This window comes from Haliotis cracherodii, unplaced genomic scaffold (genome assembly GCF_022045235.1).
Source record: "Haliotis cracherodii isolate W230 unplaced genomic scaffold, xgHalCrac1.p SCAF_4, whole genome shotgun sequence".
Taxonomy (NCBI): Eukaryota; Metazoa; Mollusca; class Gastropoda; order Lepetellida; family Haliotidae; genus Haliotis; species Haliotis cracherodii.
Genome location: NW_027266297.1, coordinates 11299640 through 11325981, shown reverse-complemented (window position 1 = coordinate 11325981; position 26342 = coordinate 11299640). Strand labels below are relative to the sequence as shown.

Genomic DNA, 26342 nt, shown 5'->3' with positions numbered 1-26342 from the left:
CAAAATTGTTTCCATGGAAACACAAGAAATGAAAAAATAATGAAATATGAAAAAGGCAAAAGTTGAGCATGTGGTCATTGCACATATAATGGAAACGAAGCCTCGAGTTGTTTGAGGCCAAATAGTTTCCATGGAAATATAAAAAAATTAAATTCAAAAGAATTTGAAAATAACAAAAGGCACCATTTAACTGATGAGCTATGCATATGCCAAGTTTCACCCTACCCTCATTTGAGATTAGGTCAAAATCGTTTGCAGGGACACAAAAATGCAAATTTGGAAAGTGCTACGTGTTGTTGAAATATGTTGAACATTTCGTGGCCAGTAAACAAACCCTACCCTTGTCTGAGTTGAACATGGAAGCGTAAAAAATATAATTTGGAGATATTTTAAAATAGCAAAAGGCACCAGTTCAGTTGATGAGTAATGCATATATAAATTTTTGTTGAAAAAAATTGAACGGTCAACATCAACACCAACACCAACACCAACACCAACGCCAACACAGGAGAGACATAATACTTGATAATAGACCAAGCAACATGACTGACCAGTCGCTGTCTTGTAAAAACCCAAACAAGTATCTACTGATATAAACAATGGGCTTCATCTGCAGTTACTCTGCTACAGTAAACTACGTTTATAACGAACAAGCTTATAACGAACTGACGGATATAACAAACTTATTTTTACTCCCAACCATTTGTTGTATATATGCTGTATCTATGTATATAACAAACTACGGTTATTAAGAACTAAAATTAGTGGTCCCCTCGAGTTCGTTATAACCGTAGTCTACTGTATATGCAAAACCCTCAAACATTGGGTGGTGTCAAAAGCAATCAAAAGAGCCAGGTTTTAGGAATTTTAAGATGATCAACTGAAATCAATTTTCCTTTGGATATACATGAAACATAACACACAGCAAATGGAATGTGTGTCCTGCCCATTATCAACACTTCATGGTCATGTATACACTTTGTTCTCTATTGTGGAGTGAGTGAGTGATCGAGTGAGTGAGTGAGTGAGTGAGGGAGGGAGGGAGGGAGGGAGGGAGGTTTCACGATTGAGAACAGTGTCCACTACAGACACTAGTCACAAATCTGAAATTTGAAAGGCCAACTGGTTTTGTCTGAGATTCATATAGTAAACCATGTCTGTAAAGAGCTGTTGGACATAACTCTTGGTTTCTAAACCTGGCTAGCCCCTCACACCTCCACCCACTGCGATATTCAGCAGAGTACTACATCTTTTATTATTTGTTGTAAGGAAGACAGTTTCGTGACATCACTTCTGAGTGACCAACATGGGTTTTGTAGAGCAGAAGAATAAACAAGGGAAACACAATACTGAATTATCCTGGAAGGAAGTTACATCTACAACGAACCTTAAGCTGTTCCATGCTGCCTCTAGGTGCCAGCACACCCTTGGTCATCAAGGCCTCAGCATAATGTCCCATGTCATTTAGCTCCTGGAATATCTTAAGCGCCTTGTCGATGTACCTGTTGCCCTCGGCCAACGCTTCACTCCCCGTCAACTCCGGCCCACCACCACAGGCCTCCCAGCTCTCCATGTTGAACGCCAGTTTCATCAGACTCATCGATAGCTTGAACTGGTAATTAAATAGAGTGAGGTTAGATTCAGTTTCACTCATCCCATTACAATAATGACAAATATAGACGCAGACAGTGTGGCATCATTTGCCCAGATCCATCTTCCAAACCTGGATCTACAATTTCCACATATAGCCCTGAGAATCTGCTGTCAAAAACCACACACCATCCAAACAGGAGAACCAACAAGTCAAAACTCTTCATTTCTATATAAACCAGATTTATGCAGATTTTCACAGTATGTACATCGCTTTTAACATTTATACCTCCCAAAACAAAAATATATATTGAAGTCAGTCAGTTCTTAAATATTAAACAGAACACATATCACATTTTTATCAATTTTCAACATTTGAAGGATCAGCCTAGTCTATATTTAGTATTAACTTGATTAATCGAAGGTCTACAAGGGTAGTATCTACTGACAATTTAATAATTCATTTTATCATCAATTGAAATATGGATATATTGTGATACTTTTTGAGTTGATATACATGTTTATCAATATTAAAATTTCCAATCAACACCATGACACATCTCAATAAGCTAATATATCATTTGGGGGCTGACCTAGATGAGCATAACATGATCTGAAGCAAGGAGGATACAACATTCAAGCTACGCCTCACCTTATGATACGTCCCAGGCAATGTTTTTCGTATTGTGATGGACTTGCGCCCATAGTATATGGTTTTCCTGAGGTCCGGGAGTTGACTTGGAGATACAAAGTCATTCAGCTTCAGTTTCTGTAAACACATGGAAAAAGTAAAACACTTACCGCACACATTATGCTCAACAATCGTATGTAAGTAGATTAATTGTACTGGACACATATGCATCCATGGTTCACACAAAACTTAAGCTTCCAAATTTAAGCCTCTCCCAGGCAAGGACCCCATTTATCAAGGCTAGGATGAAGTGCCAAGCTTGCTTTCAAACAGATTATAAAGGACTTTCTTTATTTCATAGTCTGAATGGCTCCATTTGCACATACAAATACACTAGTAAAATACTAAAGTCTAAAATTTTTGGTTGTTTCAATTTTAAATATCAACTGTGTAATGGACATGATATCATCACACATTATCAGAGAAATGAACAACTGCAACATATTCATTTTAACAGGAAGGTAAGCCACAGTAACCAGATTCAAGGATTTTTCAAGACATATCATCACTTTTTAAAGGCCTTTTCAAGGCAGATTCAAAGCATGTATTTTTCAATATTGGACTGCCAACTTCAAGGCCTGTTCAAGCCTGTGGAAACCATGGCATCTCTTTCAATACCTCTTTACTGGGGGTATAAAACAATGTATGACAACCTATGAACCCATGCTGCAATGAGTCTAAATTGACAAGTACCACTTACATCAGCAAACACACCCAACCAGACAAGATCATTAAACAGTTTTCTTAATTTGACTTGGTGTAAACATTTAACATAAAAATGAAAGTTTGAGAAACACTATTCCTGCCTCCCCTTACAAGTACAAACCTTACCTCATCATATATCTCGGCCATGAGGGCATACAATTCAACCATGCGATGCGGCCGTGCTCCAAGTTCTATTTCCTCTATCTTCATGGCTGTCTTTAACAGTTCTAATGCTTCATAGTGTTTCCCTGCCTGAATTCTGTAAGAAGAATCAAATACAATAAAGTTCTACTTTCTAATCTATATGTCACATATATAAGTGTCCACATCACCGCTTTCAACAGTTATATCATGTCAGCTTAATAATGGAAGAAGGCCTGAAGTGATGCAGGTCCAAAATATTTATCACGAATGACAACAGGTATGGTGCTGACAAATATAGAAACACAGTCAGGGCAAACCAGGATTCAAACACACAATGCCTGGCGAATTGCCTTAGATGACTGGGCCCCCATAACAAGTTCAGAAGCACAGTACTCACACGACTCTACAGACTTTCTCGTACTGTATAGACACAGACTCCTCATTAACTGTTTCATCTTCCTCAAACTTTGACAGGGCGGTCTCGTAATAGGAGATCATCTCTGCAGAAGGACCAACCTGAAAACAGACGAGGCACGATTTAAAGAATGTTACTCATCATTACATGAAACTGGTATGTTTGGAAGGACATATTTATCTCCATGCTTACGAATTCTGGTTACCTTACAATTTACAATGAAACCTCCAGTGCAGAACTTACTACACCACAACCATGTTCCACCATGTAATCATGACACTGAAAGTCTGTGCTGATGTACACAGGTCATGACTACCAGGGCACAAAGAGGGCTCCATGTCGTAGGACCAAAGGATATTTCTACGACAGTCCTTTCACAGAGAGGTTGGTTGGTGGTTTGTTGTTTAAGGCCGCACTCAGCAATATTCCAGCTATATGACGGTGGTCTGTATATAATGAGTCTGGACCACACAATCCAGTGATTGATATCTGAACATCGATCCACGCAATTGGGATCAATGTCATGCATCAACCAAATCAGCAAGTCTGAACACCCGATCCCCGATCCCTGATCGCCTCTTACGACAAGCATAGTCGCCTTTTATGGCAAGCATGGGTTGGGGGAGACCTATTCTATCACGGATCTTCACAGGTTTCACAGAGAGGTCCTAGTACTATGACTTTCATTAAACTTTTTCAAAGTATGGGTTACAACAGTCACAGCACTAGGATTGTTTGCCAGAAAAGATCCCAAAGCAACAAACAAAGGATCACTAATGCAGGTGTTTTGTTATGAAACACCCTTAATAACAATCCTATGGAGGCAGAATCGTGTGAACAAATACATTTGTTTTCTGTTATTTTCAAAAGTTCAAAACATTTGACATGGTGACACATAGATTGGGACTGAGGATGTTATATATCTGACCTTTCTCCAGTAGGCAAGGAGCTGAGAGCTGTATTCCTCATTGTAGAGTCGGTCAAAGATGTCCCAGTCACATAGACACTGAGCCAAGCGATACTTGTCATCCAGACACACCAGGTGATACGGATACTCCTACAGGTAGACAGGACATGTATCAATGTAATCCATCATACACCTAGGTACTCCAACAGGTGAACAAGACATCTGTCAATGTAACCTCATCAGACACCTAGGTACTCCAACAGGTACACAAGACACGTATCACTGTAACCTCATCAGATACCTAGGTACTCCAACAGGTGAACAAGACATGTATCAATGTAACCTCATCAGACACCTAGATACTCCAACAGGTGAACAAGATGTGTATCAAGGTAACCTCATCAGACACCTAGGTACTCCAACAGGTGAACAAGACATGTACCAATGTAACCTCATCAGACACCTAGATACTCCAACAGGTGAACAAGACGTTTGTCAATGTAACCTCATCAGACACCTAGATACTCCAACAGGTGAACAAGACATGTACCAATGTAACCTCATCAGACACCTAGGTACTCCAACAGGTGAACAAGTCGTTTGTCAATGTAACCTCATCAGACACCTAGGTACTCCAAAAGGTGAACAAGACATGTATCAATGTAACCTCATCAGACACCTAGGTACTCCAACAGGTGAACAAGACGTGTATCAATGTAACCTCATCAGACACCTAGGTACTCCAACAGGTGAACAAGACATGTATCAATGTAACCTCATCAGACACCTAGATACTCCAACAGGTGAACAAGACGTGTGTTAATGTAACCTCATCAGACACCTAGATACTCCAACAGGTGAACAAGACATGTGTCAATGTAACCTCATCAGACACCTAGATACTCCAACAGGTGAACAAGACGTGTGTTAATGTAACCTCATCAGACACCTAGGTACTCCAACAGGTAGACAAGACATGTATCAATGTAACCTCATCAGACACCTAGATACTCCAACAGGTAGACAAGACGTTTGTCAATGTAACCTCATCAGACACCTAGATACTCCAACAGGTAGACAAGACATGTATCAATGTAACCTGATCAGACACCTAGGTACTCCAACAGGTAGACAAGACATGTGTCAATGTAACCTCATCAGACACCTAGATACTCCTACAGGTAGACAAGACATGTCTCAATGTAACCTCATCAGACACCTAGGTACTCCAACAGGTACACAAGACATGTGTCAATGTAACCTCATCAGACACCTAGGTACTCCTACAGGTAGACAAGACATGTATCAATGTAACCTCATCAGACACCTAGGTACTCCAACAGGTACACAAGACATGTATTAATGTAACCTCATCATACACCTAGGTACTCCTACAGGTAGACAAGACATGTATCAATGTAACCTCATTAGACACCAAGATACTCCAACAGGTACACAAGACATGTATTAATGTAACCTCATCATACACCTAGGTACTCCTACAGGTAGACAAGACATGTATCAATGTAACCTCATCAGACACCTAGATACTCCAACAGGTAGACAAGACATGTGTCAATGTAACCTCATCAGACACCTAGGTACTCCAACAGGTAGACAAGACATGTATCAATGTAACCTCATCAGACACCACCTAGATACTCCAACAGGTAGACAAGACGTTTGTCAATGTAACCTCATCAGACACCTAGATACTCCAACAGGTAGACAAGACATGTATCAATGTAACCTCATCAGACACCTAGGTACTCCAACAGGTAGACAAGACATGTGTCAATGTAACCTCATCATACACCTAGATACTCCTACAGGTAGACAAGACATGTATCAATGTAACCTCAAAAGCATAATGTTAAAATGAACTTGGTTTTTTTTAAATGTAAGCTTTTTTCAAATTTTAAGGCTAACAGCACAAGGTCCCACCCTAGAATTACCCCTCTCAATACCATCAGACACACCAGGTGAAGCAATGTGTTTGCCTACCTCGACCTTCCTGTCTATGTTTGTCACTGTCTCGAAGTAGTCAGCCAGCTTCTTGTGCCACCAGTAGAAGGCGTCAGGCTTCTCCTCCCGATCCAAGCTGCCCTCATTGTTGTCCTCGTCCTCCTGTACCGGGACGTCTTCCCGCTCCTCCGCCTCCCCCTTGCGGAAGTATCTGCAACAAAGGCCAATACATGCATCACTGCGGCTGTTAAATTGTAGAATTTTCCTATTCGGAATATTCTATAAGTAATACGTTACCACTGTTATACCGAGGCTGTTGTCTCCCACAACTGCTGCTATAGCGAAATCTACCACAGAGATCTCAATTACCTCATGCAGCACGTGCGTAGCCACCTAGCTGCCATGTGACACCCTTCACTCTTGTCTCCTGCGAGAGCAAGTGCTCGGGGGACGGACGGGCGGGCAGCAGCCCAGTGGTAACGTATTACTTATAGAATATTCCGAATAGGAAAATTCTACAAATTACATTAAGTAATACGTTACCACTGTTATACCGAGGCTGACTACCACAGTAGGCAGTGGGGAGCACCTACAACCCGAATCCTGACTGCTAGCGTTCCTTCCGACCAGCGGAAGTAAACACCAAGGCGGAAGCACTCGATGCGCATGCACCTAGCTAGGCGTTACCCTATAGGAATACCAAAGCACTGTCAAGCGCATACCGTAAGGCTCAATCGTCATTGCCAAAACGATTGGTGACTCCAAACGGCCCCACTGGATAGGTATTTCATCGCCGCAGCGGATAAGAACACTGTATCCGCGTGAGCTAAATCTTAGATCAGGTTAAACAGTCGAAAAGAGGGAAATTAATTTCCTTCAGACCGTATATCCCAGAGCAAGCCTACTTAAAGTATGCATTAGGCGTGTGACCTAATTCCAGTATTCGTAAGCATGTATCGCAAGGTTGGAATACACGACAGACAATTAAATGCATAATTGTCAAAATACAAATAAGGACAAAACACACAAAAAGCCGCCTCACCTGTGGTGTGAGTGCGCTGGTTTGCAGGACCCCCACTCCTGTACCCACGGCGTGGGAACATTGGAGACGACCCAGATTGACCACCGTGCAAGGACTGACGACTGCGGAGTTTGGAATTGCGCTGGACACACCCCCTAGATGACCGCTTGTGCCGCGATCAGCGGCCCAAGACGGTGCACCCCCTCCACGTCTTCATCAGAAACCTTTCTGAGGTAATGATTGGCAAAAACCGAGTCAGAACGCCAGTAACAACCTCGTAATATTCTGTGAACAGAGATATTCGAGTGTAGGGCAAATGTTGCCGCTAGCGCCCTGATCTCGTGCGGGTTTGACCCCGCTACCGGTAACCCCCGAGACCGGTACGCCAGATTGATGACAGAACGAAGCCACAATGCAATCGAGTTGCGAGTTATGTCAACCGTGCGATTAGGGTTACACGATATGAACAGACGGTCACGCCCTTGTCTACGTTCATTCGAAGCCTTAAGATAATACTTAAGGGCCCTAACCGGACACAGCGCTCTGTCCTCAGTATCAGCAGGATGTAAGATTTCTTTGAGGGATCTTACAGTGAATTCTCTCTCCGTTTGCCCGACTCTCTGATTCTTGGCGACGAAGCCCATGAGCAGGCCCAGGCGGACCGCTCCTTCGTCACCCCTATCGAATCGTACCTTGGCGACATCGAGTGCATGAATTTCGGATACACGTGCCGCCGTGGCAAAGGAGAGGAGAAATGCTGTTTTCCAAGTCACATGCCGGAACGAAGCACTATGCAAGGGTTCATACGGAGCTTCCGTAAGTGATTGCAACACTAGGGAAAGATCCCAGGCCGGTGCCCGAAGGCGGCCCTTCTTAAGATCGTGCTGTTTGAAACCCTTGATAATACCCCGTATCACCGGCTCTTTGGAGAGACTGGTACCCATAGCAACGTCCCGTACCGTAGCAACGGACGAAACATAGTTGGCAATGGAACCCCCGGAGAGTTTCCGGGTCTCTCGCAAGTGAGACATGAAACGAGCAATATCCTGCACAGATACCTTATCTGGCGAATGAATGTGATGTTTACAACACCACTTCGTGAAAATAACCCAACGTGCATTATACACCTTCTGGGTAGAATCACGATGCATACTAACGTATGCCCGAGACGCCCGGCGAGAAAAACCTTTACTCCTCAGACGCTCGGTGACAACATCCACGCGTGCAGATTGAACTGCCCTGCATTTGGATGAAGCTGACGGGTGTGAGGGTGGATCAAGAGATCCGGTCTCACAGGCAGTGGGAGTGGCGACTGCGTGACCTGGGTCAGCAAGTCGGGGTACCACGATCTGTTCGGCCACATGGGCGCGATCAGTAACATTCGACAGTGAACTCCTCGAAGCCGGCTTAGAATGTGTGGTATCAACGCTGTCGGCGGGTAAGCATAAGCGTCCAAGCCCGTCCAGTCTAACGCGAGAGCATCGTGATCGATGGCCCTCGGGTCCGGGACTGGTGATACAAACAACGGGAGTTGATTGTTGAACCGTGTTGCGAACAGGTCGACCATCGGACGACCCAAACGTTCGCACAGCCACTGAAACACTACTGGGTTCAGCATCCACTCTGTGGGGCTCGGATCCTGAGGCCTCGATAGAGCATCGGCCAGTACGTTCCGCACACCTGGGATGTGACGGGCGCGTATCTGGCACGGGACACTGTCCACCAGAGCGTAAAACTCGAACGTGAGATCGAGTAGCGAGTGACTGTGGGTTCCCCCCAGTTTGTTCACATAGGACACTACCGTCGTGTTGTCGGTCGCCAGCATGAGCCGGGCGTCGACGAGACGATGCTTCCAGTGATTGACTGCGTTGATCACTGCCTTGAACTCGAGACAATTGATGTGAAGACCTAGTTCGTCTACGCACCACAGCCCCGAGCTCACCTCCCCCTCTAGATGGGCGCCCCAGCCCACTAGAGAGGCGTCTGTATACAGGTTCAACGTGGCCCGGTAGGGCCGCATAGAGACTCCTGATAAGACATTGTAAGGGAGCGTCCACCACTCCAGATGCGGTCGGAGCCGATCCGGGAGGGCGACGGTCGCACTGTTCACCTCCGTTGCTAACAACTGGATTAAAAACCGTTGCAGCGGGCGGAGTTGGAGACGACCCCGTTCGGTGCAGTCCTGGGCTGATACAAGTAGCCGTAACAGCTGTTCCCAAAAGTGAACAGTCTGTTGCACCGCTAAGACTTTGGCAATCATCGCCTGAATTTTGTGCCACCGGTCTGGGGGGACAAATAGGCGTGTTGAACCGACCTCCGATGAACTGCAAGTTCTGAGAAGGGGTTAACTCGCTCTTGGGGAGATTGACAATCCACCCCAATTGCTCCAAGAGCCGACGTGCGAAAACGAGATGGCGTGACAGGGTGTCCGTCATTCGATTTGCTACTAGCGAGTCGTCCAGGTACGCGAAGTACCGGACACCCCTCCGGTGGAGGAACCCCACTATGGGGGTGGTTAACCGGGTGAAAAGCCAGGGAGCGGATGAAAGACCGAATGGGAGTACAACCCACTCGTAGTGCCTGCCTTGAAAGACAAACCTGAGATACTTGTGATGATCCGAGTGAATCGGAACATGCAGATAAGCATCCTTCAGGTCGATCGAAGCTAGCCAGTCGGCCGGCATGATCAGTGCTTTCAGGTCCGTCAAGCTCAACATTCTGAACTTGGGCGGCTTGCGCAGGTAGAACTCGTTGAACGATTTCAAGTTGTGAATCATTCTGAGTTCGGCACTGTCCTTCTTGGGAACGAGAAATATCCTGGAGTAAAACCCCGGTGTTATTTCTGGTAGAGCTAACTCCTGAACTGCCCTCTTCTCCACCAACCTGCCGATGGCATCGGCGAGGAAGGGAAGATCGGTTTCCGAATAGAAACCTGCCGACGGGGCAACGGTGAGCGGCGGATTCGCTTTGAGATCGAGCCGATAGCCGTACCGAATCGTGTTGACCACCCACGGGTCGTCGAACACTTGTTCCCAATTCTCCCAATAAGTCTGGAGTCTGGCTCCCACTGGGGAAAGAGAGGGGGGCCGGACGGGCTGCGGCAGGCGCAACTGTCCAGGGCCAAGTGACTCGGGTTCGCCTACGGGCCAACCGAAGTTGGCGCTGTCGGCATACGAACCCCTCCAATGAGAGTCACCTGGAGGGGCCCTTGCCGTCCTTAGACGACTTGGGCTTCCCCCAGTTCCCCTTCTTCCCGCGAAAGGGCTGCTGAGAACCCTTACCGGAGCCCTCAGAGCGGGGCTTCTTCCCGGAGGAAGAAGGACCCGACCCCTTAGGCCTGCCGGACGCAGCATCCTGGGGCGCGCTCCGCTTCGGAGCGGCACCCAGGCGCCTATGCAAGGACCCCACAAGATCCAGTGTGTGCCGAGAGGCATCGGCAGACACAGCGGCCTGTTGTTCCTTCAGAACCCCAGGGATCTTGTTATTAAACAGGGTCCGAGCAGACCAAGGCTGCGAAAGGAGCACCTCCTGATTGGCAGCGTCCAACCCTGAAGCAGCCAGATACGACTGGCGCCGAAGAAAATGGCACGTGCCGGAAACAAAGGCCGAAGCCCCGGCAACGTACTCCAGGGAAGCATTCAAACCGAGCAAGCAGTTGTAAATGCGCTGGTCTCGGTCTGTAGAAGAACCTTCGACCAGACTGGCCGCTGCAGCCAGGTATGTGTCTCCGTGAGACAATGCCAGCATGGAGTGTCGAGCGAGGGTGTCCAGCTGTTGCAAGGTACCTTGTGGTACCGTGGCAACCGGTGGGGCACGGACCCCCAAACGCTCCACATGGGCTTCCGCAGAAGGACCAGCCTCGGGAAAGGCAAGGTCATGTACTGGGAAAGACCCTTTTCTCCACGACGGGGGAGGTAACGGGAGACCCCGACCGGAGGCAGCCGTGAAGGCCTTCTCCAAAGAAGGCTTAATCCCGCGCAGCAAGGTTGATGCTGGGAAAGCCTTGTCGGACGTCTCGTCGTATACCTTGGAGGAACCCACGGAACCGTGGATTCCCCGCGGTATCGGCAGGGGCTTTGGCATGTCCTCGAAGAGGTCATACACCATGGCCACGCGGTCCTTAACCGATAGCGGAAGCAACGGTTCGGGGGAAGGACCGGTAACCACGGCAGCCGCCGCCGTACCGGTGGACCCCGCGTCCGAACCCGCGGCCACCGAAGAGGCCGGGGACGGAACAGCCAGCGGCCTATCTTGCGATAAGCCGCCAGCTTGGAGTCCACAAGTTTCGACAACAATGCGGCGACGGAATCCCCAGACAGCCCGAGGGCCGCAAGGGGATCCGCCGCAGCCGAGGAGGTGGTACCCGCACGGGGACCCCGACCGGACGAACCGGCCACCACAGGGGTGGAGACGGACTGTATGTACTGCCGGTACCGCTCAAACTCCGCAGGCCCCAGACCTTCGCACAGGGTGCACCGGGTGTCCCCGCAAGGAACCCTGCACCGCGGGCAACGATCGTGGGGATCCCGGGACGACAAAAACTTTCTGCACACCCCACAACTCCGAGGAGCAGGGGTAGAGGGGGTGGATACTGGGGACATATCCATGTCAGACATTGATTGTTTGCTATAAACAAAGAACAAAACATGGTTACAACGCACGCACCACAATGATTCACAAACGAGCATTTTCACAAGAAAATAAACGAGCAATGTGAACATATAACATACACATATAACTTTTATTAAAGAAATAAGTTATGTTAACCCCCAAAACATACAAAAACAGGGGAAACGTAAAACACAACGTCCATACGCGAACCCCGCAAGTATATAGAAAAAAGGGCGGGAAAAATTTTCCGTTTGGCGGGAAAATTATAACCAAGCGTAGCTACCGCAACGCCCCATAAAAGCACAGTTTATTAGAGAATAAACTATAATAAATATCACCAAATCTTCAGGAACGCTTCAGCAGGAGAAAACATGTCTTGCTTAGCAGACGAAAGAGACAAGAGTGAAGGGTGTCACATGGCAGCTAGGTGGCTACGCACGTGCTGCATGAGGTAATTGAGATCTCTGTGGTAGATTTCGCTATAGCAGCAGTTGTGGGAGACAACAGCCTCGGTATAACAGTGGTAACGTATTACTTAATGTAATTAAACACGCTGAAGGATGTTCTGACATTTTCATTCAGCTTATAAGCAACTGCTGCACATTGTGCTCAATACCCTGTGTTATCTTGATATACATTGAAATCTGGTTGTCAAAGATCCTGAACCTATTTGGAACAAATATATAGAAGACAAGGGACTTTACTTCGTACATATGTTTCGTTAATCTGGATATTTTTTAATCCGGACAATTCACTAGAAATAGTACAGGCCAGATTAACAGTGTTTCAGTCACTGGAGGTGTGAGATCAGTGTAAAGCCAGGTTAAGACAGTATTCCTCGTATACCACAGCTTGCAAGCAGAGGCTGAAACCCAGTGTGATGCCAATAATAGACCATGTTCACGAGGCAAGGGAGTTAACTGACTATAAAAGTCCAGTTTCCACCCTTGACGAACTAAACTGGAATTTTGAAATCCTTCAGTCGACTGAAATATGCATGTTGAAACCCATGTTGGATGTGAACCGAGTGTCTAGTTTGTTACATGATTATGATGGGACTATGCATAGACAAAATGTAACTTCGGAATTCCATCCTAGTTCGGCAAGTGTGGAAACATGACTTTAATTGTCAGTGAACGTCCCTGCCGTGGGGAGATCATAAGAGACTTACCAGCAAGGGTATCTACAGTCACACATGGGCGACAAACAAAAGAAATGTCCTTGCGTGATCAGTGATCATTACTGTTGTTTCACCTCAGAAATTGACACTGTAGGTTGCATAATTTTCCAAGTATCAATATTGATTACTTAGTTTCTAATGACAGTTTCCATATTGTCAGCAGTGATTTTATCATTTACTTCTGCAAGTACCAAAATGTCCTTTTATGGTCGGGTGAGATTATATCCTTTTTTCATTTCTAATGTTTCTCCAGAATATTTACAGTTTTTGTTTTAAAGCAATGCATTAGTGCCTGCAAAATCAGTTTCTTGTTACATACATTAATGATGATTAGAACTTACTTTTTTCTAACTGCCTTGCTAAGAGCTCTGTGGTAGAAGTCCAGGCGCCCCTCCTTACTGTCACCATAGGGACGTAGGAAGGGACGTAACGTGGAGAAGATCCGCATCCACTTCCTGTCTGACAGTGACCCCCTCTGCTTCACCTTCTCCTTTTCCGAGCACTCCTTCTCCTCTGCAAGACCAAACATTGTGACTCTTACTACACCCAGGACATTTGAGACTTTGCTCCCTTGTGCATATCGTCAGTGGGGAGTCTGGGTTAGATGGTGCGGTGAAATGGAGTTTAACGTCACATTCAAGATTATTGCACTTATATAGCGACATGCGGGGGTGGTGTGTGTGTGTGGGGGGGAATGTACTTATACTAGTCCTGACTGATGCCAACTGAGCCGTCCCACTGAGATACCGTGCCACAGTTTAACATGAAGACCCCACTCAGACACAGTATACTGATTCTGAGCCTACCAGTCCTCGTTTTAGTCCCTTAAAGCCGAGCACCAGGCAGGGTAACAGGAAGTACCATCTTTTAACGTCTTTTGAAATGACGAGGCCTGGGGATCAAAAGCCCTGACCTTCTGCTCTCTGGGTAGACGCTCTACCACGAGGCATCAGAGGCCCTCCTTATGGGTAAGAGTTAGACTCCAGCAACCAATGCTTGTAAAAGGAGTCCAAATTGATCAGTGGTAAGCTCAATGACTTGATTGAAAGTCAGTGTACAATGATGATGTAGGACGTTGCTCATATAGCAATCACTAGTCAGCCTGGTCTTGACTTGATGATTTACAGGCTGTCATCATGTGGCAAGAATGAGTGAGGAGAGAACAAACAAAACACAAACAGTAATTTAATAATGGCAAGTGTAGATAAACCTCCCTCGGTCACTCATAATGTAAGATCATGTTATGCACGAAAAATACCTCCTTCCCGGATACAAGATAGGTGAATGTCCAGATGAATGAGTAGTAGTGTGTTTACCACCCTGCTGAATATGTCATTGTCTCATGGCATGTCAGTTATCTCATGGCATGTCAGTAATCTCATGGCATATCAGTTGCCTCATGACATTGTAGTTATCTCATGGCATATCAGTTATCTTATGGCATATCAGTTATCTCATGGCATGTCAGTTATCTCATGGCATATCAGTTGCCTCATGATGTTGCCGTTATCTCATGGCATGTCAGTTATCTCATGGCATGTCAGTTACCCCATGGCATGTAAGTTATCAAATGCGTATCAGTTATCTCATGGCATATCAGTTATCTCCTGTTATGTCAGTTATCTCATGGCATATCAATTATCTCATGGCATTTCAGTTATCTCATGGCATGTCAGTTACCTCATGGCATGTCAGTTAAAAGTGTCAAGAATTCTAAATGTGACACTAATCATAGATACATTAACCATGTTAACACTTGGTGAAACCAACAAGCACTGCCAGATCATGTTTAATCAGGGAAAACATAGGAATTTAACCGCAGATCATTTGATTCTTGCATAGTGAGGGTATGCAACTAGTAAGGACCTTAGACAACTGGCAACTTGTGTCCCCTTCACAGGTACACTGGTCCAATTGTACCAACCTTTCTCATCGTAAGGTGAGGGCGGCATGAGCGAGTCCTCGTCTCCAAGTATATCCCTGAGTTCACACTCCAACAGTCCAGCAGCAGATGCCTCCAGCAGACACAGGGTGGCCACCAGTAGGCTCCCGCCATTTTCATGTTCAAGCCGGGTCAGTAGATGCTCTAACAGGCTGAAGGAGACACATAAACTATATACATAACATTTATACACAAGCAGGGGTCCGGAAAATTTAAAATCCCAATCGGACATTTGCATTTAGGCCACGCCCCCTTCAAATAGCGTATTTTAGTACGACTTTTCACACACATTACAAGTTTACTTATTCATAATATGATGAATTATGAATTGTTTCAATTTAAATTGTTTAATTAATAACAAATAATATCATTTTAGATTTACATGGAAAACATACGTTTGTTTCTGTTATAATAACGATCTGTTAACGTAGTGAACGGTCTAATTATTATTCATGAGTTATATTCATGAGTCTGCTCAAGTGTACGCGTTGTAACATTTGGATCGAGACTATTATCCCATATTTGGTTATCACGTGACCTCACGGGAAAAGTTTTTTTTAAACTAAAGATTTTTTTAAAAACGAGACAGATAATTTAATCACAAATACTAAAATATTGTTGATAGCAATAGTTATTTGAATACTTTTTTCATCTGTACTTAATTATTGACCATAAAAAAATTGGAAATCGATCGTCCGAGAAAGCAAAATGGCGGTCAATCAAGATTCAATATACGACTAGCTACTGAAAACAATAAGATCTGCAAATCCTCATTGTATGTCAACCAAGTGAAAGTCGTTAGCCACGACTTACAAAATTATCGTCCAGACTTTGAGGGTTTGGCAGATCCGCTCAACTGATCTGCATCGGTCGACTGGCTGTCGTCACGCTTTCGCTTCTTGTCTGAGGTTTCGTATCGTAGCATTGTGAGGATAATGAGGTACATCGATGATGCAAGGTATTAATGTACAGTTGTAAACACCTTTCACTAAAATTAACAAGATGTTCTCAGTAATTAATCCTCGATTAATCAGTGTCAACTCAGTTTATTGCCTATTACAGTGATTGACCGATTGGACTATCATGTAGGTACGATGTATTTACAGCAATCAAAACAAACAAAGCTTGTCAGTGTAGTTAATCTTCATTGTGTTGCAACTGCAGACAGAAACTGCTCAGTTCTAACTGTTGATCATGTCCGGTCAAAATTTAAGAATGTCCGGACAATACTTTTTAAAATGTCCGGTAAGCAATATTTTAAAACGGACATTTGAGATTCCCAATCGGACATGTCCGGCGCATATGACGGTTTCCGGACCCCTGTACACAAGACATGTAACATTTGACTGAAGCTCATTTGTTAGTACAGTGTAAACAAGATATAACAAAGCTACATTATTCTTATCAATGATTAATGCCAGAACAGGGAAATTTGAATTTTCTTTGAAATTTAAGTATTTAATAACTAGAAAGCACACGAGACTGGAATATGCCATGTGAGTCAAAGAATGAGCATTGTTTTACATTTCAGTCTGCAATATCCCTGCTACCTTCCTAACACAGGTTCCTGTATTAATCTATGCTGGGCCAAAATCTTAACTGAGATATAACAGGAGTCTCTAGTAGCCTCTAATAGCCTCAAACAGAAAACTCAAACGAAAGCATTGTTTAGCTGTACCAAGAACTAAGATTTGAGTTGAATGAGATAGATGTTTTACACATTCAGAGTAAGCCATGCGATAACGACACCCACTACTCACTTGAGGAGGCCATTGGGAAGTGCCACAATTGTTTGTGAGATGAAGTCAGCATCGTCCAGCAGGCTGAGCTCCTCACAGGCCACAGAGAGCCACAAAGGGTTCTCCGAGGACTGCTTGTTCAGCAGCTCCTCCAGCTGACTCCCAGGAAGACGTTTGTCGTAGCGCTTCAACATCTCACACACCATGCTCTGAAATGACGATGCTAGGGTCAATCCAAGAAACAAACTCACACAAATGTACTGAAACTGTATTTATATACTACACAAAAAAGGTTAAGGACCACTCGATTCTGTCATGAAAATCTGTAATATATAAGAATCGGATGGTCCTTGACTTTATTTGAGTAGTATAATTACATAATGAGCATATGCACTGAAATAAATGAGTCTGCAGAGTTTAATGTGAATTTTTTTCTGAAATGATCCATTTTCTTTATTTGGCTATTTTTTACCAGGACATCCTCTGTTCCAACATAGTACCCACCTGGCGAGAGGCATGGTCGAGAGGTTTGATGTGGAGCTCAATGGGTTTGGTTTCCCTGCTCATCAAGGCCATGTGATGATCTGTATTGTCTATCATTGAAAATATACATCGCACTTGGGGGGCCAGTTTCCGTGGCAACCAACTCAAAACTCTTGCTGCCTGTTCTTCTGCAAACTGAAATCAACATTTGAACAAAGTGTAAGTTACAAATTGACAATAGGCTACCATAGTCAGGCAAGTACTAGTAAGTTATTAATACCAATAAAGAATAACAGGAAGCTTTTATGTAAGATCTTGTAAGGGGGCACAGTGGCCCAGTCATCTAAGGCACCGCTATTAGCTGTACAGAGTTGAGTCATTGGGCATGACAGAAACCTGGGATTGTGGGTTGGAATCCTGATTCGCCCTGATTATGTTTCTGGGAGTGTCAGCAGCATACTCGTACTCCTGGGTTTCCCTAAAGTGGTTAACATCTGAGAACGGCATCACTTCCGGCTTAACTCCTATATCAACTGACAGCTGTGATATAACTGGAATCCTGTTAAGGGAAGCATTAAACCTAACACACTCAGGTCCTGTAAATGTTCACATTCACCCACCTGGTTGACTGCATCAATGAATATGATGAGAGGGCGTGTGTTGGGATTAGACAACACACTACAACACATCTGGGCTGTGGCATCCAAGTCCTTCGGCATGTTACTGGAGTCCTGAAACAAGCACCTGACACTGACACTGTCTCCGTTAGACACAATACAGTGAAACCTCAATGGTATGTACTCTGTCAATCCGGAAAACCCTTCTTCCAGACAATAACTGGTGGAAACGTCATTACATAGTTGAAGGACATTACAACTTACCAACTAATGATTTGCAAATTTCCAAACGATTTCACAGGAACTGCACCATTCATACTAATGGAGTACTGCCAAGTTTGTTTCACCTATCCAAAATTATGCCAGGTTTCAGTTTATCATTACAGCGATACAACATCCTTTTAATAAACTGATCCTGTAAAGATCTGGGTTAAAATAGGTCTTCAGCAAACCATGCTTGTAAGAGAGACTACTCTGCTTGTCCTAAGAGGCGACTAACGGGATCGGGTGGTCAGGCTCGCTGACTTGGTTGATGCATGTCAGCGATCCAAATTGCGTGGATCGATGCTCATGATATTAATCACTGGATTGTCTAATCCAGACTCGATTATTTACTGACCACCGTATATAGCTGGAATATTGCTGAGTGCGGCGTTAAACCACAAACAAACAACCAACCAATCATGACTCTCAGAAAAGCAACTTTATCACATTAACCCAATTTTAAAGTTCTAGGAATAGAAAACATCACTGGAATGCTGCCAAGTTACCAGTCTGAGACAAGAAGATACGCCTGATGTAGTATTGACTATAACAAAGGACATATTCATCGATGAACAAACCTTGGCAGCCTCCACTTCTCTCAGCAGTCTCTTCAACATGGGTTCCAGTGAGGTAGAGCCTGGCACCGCACCCACAAAGTGATAAAACACATGCCACGCCTTGCCACCCTCCCTGTAACAGAGGCACCCTGCATGTTAGGGGCTAACTAATTATGCCATACATGCTGAAGTTTCATCACTTTAAAACCTTGGCTTGCAAAATCAAAGTAATACTATAAGAAACTGAATCTACCTTACAATTATTTATATATACTCAGGTAAATATTTCATACCCATCACATACCACATTTCACGAAACATCAAATGTCAAAGTGAAAGTCTGAAAAGTCAAAGAATCACCTCTTTTCGCTCTAAGTCATATATAAGCCATCATCACTTAGGAATCAACATTATATTCATGTGAACACCACATTTTGCTGTCTATAACACGACCATGTATATCATGTGAACACAAGAAAGACTGGAGATCTCTGGCCTACCCGTGAATCTCTCCTTTCTCAACCTTGGTGAGAATGACATCGGCCGCCTTACACAAAATGGACGACTTGCCACATCCTGGGCTCCCCAGTAATAACAAAGGCACATCTTTGTCTTCATGTAAAATATAATCTTCAATCTGAAACAGTCAAATGAAGAGATAGATGGAATCAGTTAGGAAATACGTAGAGTGTACAAGAGTTCTTAAATGATGATACATTGATGGAAAGGACACAGGTAACAGTCATAGGAGTTTGGATGATGCCATTTTAATCATTATTATTTTACTATCAGTTGAATGAAGTTGGGATCAAATTAGAATTGTTAAAAATATCAGTGATGATGATTATGATGATCAAGTTTTACCTTCACAACAACCTCGTTTCTCCCCAGCACCATCTGGCTCTTCTGGTGGAGGAAATCGCGGTGTGCAGCGTGCACGAAGCTGTCAGGGTGGTTGGAAACCATGGGCTCCTCCCCGCAGTAGTCGTACGCCACACGCTGCTTCAGGAAGTCGATAATCTGACAACAAGACATTACCAGTCATACAGGCTGCCTCAGGAAGTCGATAATCTGATAACAAGACATTATCAGTCATTCACACTGCTTCAGGAAGTCCATAACTATTTGTTGTTTATGTGCAAATAATCAAATCTGGGCCACACAAACCAATAATTGACATTATGAGCAACATCCTACACAGTCAGGGTTCATACACATAATATCATGTCAATGAGTCTGACCACATGATCCATTTAGTCTCCTCTTATGACTTTGTTTGTTTGTTTGTTTGTTTAATAACGCACTCAGCATGCTCAGCAATATTCCAGCTATATACTGGTGGTCTGTAAATAATCAAGTCTGGACCAGACAATCCAGGCACTGATATCATGAACATCAATCCATGCAATTGGAATCGATGACATGCATCAACCAAGTCAGCGAGCCTGACCACCCAATCCCGTTAGTTGCTTCTTATGACAAGCATAGTCGCCTTTTACAGCAAGCATGGGTTGCTGAAGACCTATTCTACCCCGGATCTTCACAGGTCTCTCCTCTTCTAACAAACAGCAGAGTAATGTGGGCCTGTTCTAACCCAGGTCCTTCTTGATCCCAACCACCAGTGAGTGAGTTTGGTTTAACACATCTTTTAACAGTATTCCATTTACATCACAGCATGTCCGCTTAATGTGGGAGGAAAGCTCAAAATGTTCCACGTCTCAAATGTTCTCCACCATGAGTATGGTGCTGATGAAACTAGAAACATATTTGGGGCGAACCAGGATTCAAACCCACAATCATAGCACACCATCAGTCAGGTCACACATTGTTAGCAGAAGTGATTACCCCCCGATTCTAATTAGTTGGTTGTTGTGTGAAGCATGGGTACTTGAACTTCAAGGTTAACATACGGATAACAATGACAGATCTCCATTCCTTACCTCTTGTTTAAGTTCATCAGCTAGTTTGATCTGAGGTCTCTTCTTGTGATCAATCCCTTTGTACTCACACTTATAGTGCTTTATTCGATGACTCTGAATTAAAACACAATCAAACATTAGAATTAAAATATGTACCTGAAGGTAAATAAAATTCTTAGACTCATGATAATCTCATTAAAATCAGATCATAGTTCTCACTATCGCTAAACAACGATTACGGGTCACGTCAGAACAACCTTTCATCCGACCAATCAAAGCATTGCTTACCAGATCATGAAAGTGACAGTCTGAAGGTGTTTTCTTATCATGCAACCTCAAAAACGTTAACACAGTGTATTCTGAACGACAGTTACGGCCCATACGACTGATTCCCTCACAATTATCATCTTTCTCTCGCTTCTGTAGGATAAACATTTGAACAGAGGAGGTGTTGCCATACAATCTCAACTATATATTAGACATTCCGGAATGTTCATTTGTTCAGTTTTCAAACTTTTAATAGAGAACTGTGTCAACATATTTTTCAAGCATAGTTGAAACGAGTGCCATAAAGCTTGAGAAAGCTGCTTTCTAATTGGCTGATGTTGACTTCTTGTTAGTCATTTCAGTGGTCGGTCAAAGTTCGCGAAAGGCCGTTCTCACGTGACCTGTAATGGGATGTCCTCAGATCTTTGTTTAGCGGCAGCGAGAACTTAGATCTGATTTTAATGAGATTGGGACTCATGACTTTAAGAGACGCTGGCTGATGAGTCACAGTGAGTGAGTGAGTGACTAAGCTGCAGTCAGCAATATTACAGCCAGATCATGTCAGCCTATTAACAACTAAGTCTGGGACAGGAAAACCATGGGTGACAGCATGACCAACAATTAACCCTAGTGAGATATATGATGACACACAATCATCAAAGTCACACATTGTTGCCACTTAATCCTCATTTTAGTCAGATTTTAACTAAGCAATTGGGAACTTGGGGCCGTTTCTGACCCAATTCCAACTAGTGTCTCATAGTGAAAGGAGGCAGCTTACCGGAAACTTCTGTGATATTTTGTCATGTGGTCCACAGATTTTCTCTGATGCTGAGGTCCTCTGTACAAAATACTTCTTTCCTTCCTCACATACAGATTCAAGAAAAGAATCATTTCTGATGAGAAAGATAGCTGAAAAATATAATTAATGATAAAATCTGTTTATATACTTGCATAAAATATTGATAAATAGATGCTCAAATTAGTTGAAAAAATTTTAACATAAAAAACAGCAATGAATGGCATACATTGTAAGGGGAGATAACTCACAGTTGAGATTGTCCTCCCTGTACGCTCCATACAGGACTTGCAGGTCCTCCACAAGAAGGCCATAGGCTTCAATATAGTCCTCTATCACCTCATCAGCATACTCCCCCCACATAGGCACCCAACCAATAGACTCACTACAAATCAAAATATTTTTATTTGTAAGGATAATCACTTGCTTTGGCTACGTGAAAAAAACATACCATTATACTTGTCATAATGTTTTACGCATAGAGATCATAATACTAAGAGTTCACACTCATCAAACTGAGAAAACAAATCCATTGGAGAGCACTACACATGCTACAGTTCAAGGGCAGATACAGCTTTTAAGACAAGGAGGGGTACATTTTGTTATTTGGCAATTTTCGTTCAATAACCAATAAATCATGTACATTTAAAGAAAATATCTCAGCAAATGTTTAATAACCAAGCATCAATAAACCTTCCAAATGTAGTAATGTTTAGTTTGTTTGAAAAAGGAAGGTGCATACCTATGTACACCCTGTTCGATCTGTGTATGCAGATTTGCTCCCTTGATCAATTCTTTGTGATATTAGATATAAAGAGTGACAAGAATCTCTATATATTCTTTGAAATGATGGCAGTACATCTTTACTTTACACACAATTATCAACATGTTTCTACCACATTTTAAGAAAGGATTACCTGGTAATATTGATGAAGAGAGGCATGATATTGTTGTAGTAACAGTTCTCAATGCTGGTCTGAGCTCTCTCCAGCTCAGACACTTCCCGGCGGTCGGGATGCCGACCCCCCTGAAATGGGATTAATGTTAACACATCATATGTGTGATACAATTGGGGTTTTTCATGAACAGGATGAAAGCGCAAGAAGTAAATATTAAACACAAATTCTAATTGAATTGTTATAACAAATTCAGAACTGCAACTCCTAGGACATAGTCATTTAAATTATGTGCCTTGATTTAATATGCTTAACGTAAGGACAGTTTGGAAGACTTGATGCCGTAACCAGCAAGAAAAATGAAAAACAAAGTGTGGTTAATTTCACGGTAAAACATTGTTCTATCATGACATCAGTCTGGAGATTTGACCATGCGCTCACAACTTGATGATGCCATAAATTGCATTTTATTTTTGAGAGGGGAGTGTCTTGTGAGTGTTCCAATAGATGTCACTGGGCAACGTAGATGAATGCAATGGCCGAAACGACCGCATTCAAAAGGGAGCAAGATATGACAATCGGAATTGGGAGAAAAGGTACAGATAATCGAAGTGAAAAATGTGAGAGTATCCGGTAAATACCAAACGTACCCCCCCATTCATAAAATAGACTTGTCCAACATTGCAGAGGTCATGGTGTATTCAGGGAGTCATCAGTTATGAAATACAGGTAAATATTTTGCAAAAGTTTGTACATTTTATTAACATCCTTAACATGCTTAAAGAGGCTGTACAAAATGTTGATATCTCATAAAAGAAATAACCGACTCGTAGTTGTTGTTTTTCGTATATCATAAACCTCCAGTAACGTCATCCTATTGTTCTCCAGTCGGGATATATCTCATGAACAGGGATGATATAGTGTCCCCAGGATTTTACATAATATCTTGGGGATATTTGTAATATAATATTTTATAATATCCCTGGGACTTTATTAATACAACATCCATTTATATTGTAACATATGAATGTATCTCAATAGAAATGTATTTTGCATTTGAACACAATGTAATGAAATGTAAAATCAAATGAAAAATGTTTTCTTTATCATGCTTATCTTCCTGCAGATGGAACATGCAACCTTTGCATCTGTAGCCGAGTGAGTGTACCACAAGGCTTCAGATACGCTGATAAATCACAATGCTTTTAAGAATGTCATTTTCAAGTACCCGTACACCAGCAACAGATATTTTACGCCCGTTTACTGAGGTTCATGGAAAGTATGTTTGAAACATAAAAATGTTGAAAAATGTTGTGTTAAGTTTCTTTCTTCAGTTCATTAATTAGATAAAACACTTACCCTCAGGTTTTCATAAGATTTAAAACCTTCACCTCGTGATAAAACCCAGAGGTGCCAGCCTCTCGGTTTTATCCCTTGGATTTGGGTTTTAAATATCATAAAAACCTGAGGGTAAGTGTTTTATCCTATACATAAAACACTGATGGGAGAATGAACCATGTGGGGTGCATTATATAAGAAACAAGAAACATCATGTGTACTTACCCATTTGATTGCATGCTCAATTAGGTTCAGTTTCTTTTGCTCACACCATGCTCGAACCTCAGGTAGTATCTGCAAATTTATGGTGATTTAGATAAACAAAAAACAGTTTGGGTTTTGGAAAACACAATAAAGTATACATATTTCAAGGAAAGTCATTAAGGAAGCAAATGGTATATAGATTTAAAAAATATTTTATGATTTGTAGACAACTGAAGATTCAAAAATGCAATGTAAATCCTACAGCACCCATTGGCAGACTTTTCTTACTGAACTGGATGGTCAAGACTCAATTATTAACAGACTGCTGTCATATAGATTGAATATTGCCGAGTGCAAACAAGAAGCAAGCTCAAATACATACCTCTTTCCTGATTATCTCCCTTTCAGTAAAGAACTCATCAGTGTAGGAGGTAATAAAGAGTTTCACATTGATTACCTCACTGATGGATGGTTTGGAAGGTGAGGCAATAGGGGCAGCACATGCCATAGCGTCTAAGCATTCCTGTAACAAATCACAGTAGCAGTCAGCATGTACTGCTTCACAATCTCATGGATGCACTTGCTGCAGAATGGCAGTTTCATAAACATGATATAGAGGAATAAAGTTTTAAACAGATTTCTGTCGGAAACATTATAAAATAAATTACATTTGTTACTAATTTATCAGTGGGCTCATTGACAACATTTTAACAACTTGGTGCATACCAATTCTCATGAACAAGTGCAGGCCTTGAAGCCTTGAAGGATATCATATCACCATTCTTTTCGGAGCAGTGGGATTGACTAGTGGTTTAAGTGTTCGCTCATCATGCAAAAGGCTCGGGTTAGATTCCCCAAATGGGTACAATGTGTGAAGCCAATTTCTGGTGTATCCTGCCATGATATTTCTGCTATCTTGCATAAAGCAGTGTAAAACCATACTCACTCCATTCTATTATGATAGACAGCCATTTACCACAGATACATTTTGAACCCTATTTGAAATAGATGCCACTACAAATAGCCATACAACGCAATTACACTCACATGTTCCAAGCGAGAAAATGGTGATGTCCCTTTCAAAACAAATAGGTCCAGGTTATTTTCCATAACAGAAAAGAGACACCACTCCCTGGATAATCAAGCCTGTGATCAATGGTGAATGTTGCTTATTTCCTCATGCTGTGATATGTCATTCTTTCTTGATGCTCTGAACTCTCATACAATTGTACATTAAATTGATAGTTTGCATTATTTCAATATTGGGTTGATATCTAAACATCTAAAAGCGTTTAATATTTTAGTATACCACAAAATAAACTCATCAACACTGATAGATTTCCATTTAAGGTAAGCTTATTGTTTCAAGGCACAATTTCTACTTCATTCAATTTAGACAGGAATATATTGATAATGTGTCTGGGAGTTATCAAGGTTACTGACATTGCTGGCAACCAGTGTCAAATTCCTTTTCTCATACTTACACCAAATACACCTTTAGCAAACACAAAAGCCTTTGCTACATCCACTCAGCTTGGGATATAACAAAATCTGTGTGATCCCTCAAAATCAGCTCATATATATCCAATATATATTATTCACACGAGAAACATTTATTACCAATCCTGGTTGATTAGATCTGGTTTATTTTTAGCCAACTCATAGTGACAGATAGTTCTCTTCAATTACAAATCTTGTGTTGCTGTGTAAATAAGTACAACACATCTCTGTTTATAATCATAAGGCCTAGGTCAAGTATTCAGATGAAAAAGTATTTGCGTACATTGATCATGTGGATTGTGTGTTTGACTCCTAACCATTTAAAAAAAATCAACATTATTTTCCAGTTAGCATTACATAAAATGACCCAAAACAATCCTCATTAGCTTTGTCAGTCATTTTATATCTCCTTTCGGTTACAATCGTTCAAGTTAAATACATATAAAATCTTTCAGAATTCACTAACTATAACAACAACAAAATTGTTTATATCTTAACAAAAATTCGCAATATCTTTACACAATTACAAGACTAAAATGAATAATGACATATCAATGTACAAAAGCCAATCACAGAAACACGCATGAC

At 42.6% G+C, this 26342-nt stretch overlaps 2 protein-coding genes across 3 annotated transcripts in view; both read right to left on the bottom strand.

Annotated features, from left to right (window-relative positions):
* The window catches only part of LOC139478203 (TPR repeat-containing protein DDB_G0287407-like), a 37903-nt gene that overhangs the window by 11096 nt on the left and 465 nt on the right, over positions 1-26342 (bottom strand). Inside the window, exons 1-21 of one of the 2 annotated variants that reach the window (XM_071260580.1) lie at positions 25302-25374; positions 24637-24777; positions 24276-24344; positions 22734-22843; positions 22068-22201; positions 21799-21929; positions 20772-20864; positions 19696-19851; positions 19332-19468; positions 18853-18964; positions 18014-18124; positions 17415-17588; positions 16932-17119; positions 15154-15323; positions 13571-13742; positions 6457-6628; positions 4474-4602; positions 3528-3646; positions 3113-3245; positions 2243-2359; positions 1388-1612 (exon numbers count right to left, since the gene is read on the bottom strand). In XM_071260580.1, the coding sequence (XP_071116681.1) occupies positions 1388-1612; positions 2243-2359; positions 3113-3245; positions 3528-3646; positions 4474-4602; positions 6457-6628; positions 13571-13742; positions 15154-15323; positions 16932-17119; positions 17415-17588; positions 18014-18124; positions 18853-18964; positions 19332-19468; positions 19696-19851; positions 20772-20864; positions 21799-21929; positions 22068-22201; positions 22734-22843; positions 24276-24344; positions 24637-24777; positions 25302-25364 (2856 nt within the window). In that variant the 5' untranslated portion in view covers positions 25365-25374. Of the gene's footprint in view, positions 1-1387; positions 1613-2242; positions 2360-3112; positions 3246-3527; positions 3647-4473; positions 4603-6456; positions 6629-13570; positions 13743-15153; positions 15324-16931; positions 17120-17414; positions 17589-18013; positions 18125-18852; positions 18965-19331; positions 19469-19695; positions 19852-20771; positions 20865-21798; positions 21930-22067; positions 22202-22733; positions 22844-24275; positions 24345-24636; positions 24778-25301; positions 25375-26342 lie in introns of those variants that run through there. The other variant, XM_071260582.1, reaches the window with a different exon arrangement.
* LOC139480375 (uncharacterized) lies at positions 10324-11545 on the bottom strand. Its single transcript, XM_071263440.1, has one exon. It carries the CDS (start codon positions 11543-11545, stop codon positions 10631-10633), a length of 915 nt encoding a protein of 304 aa, XP_071119541.1. The 3' UTR covers positions 10324-10630.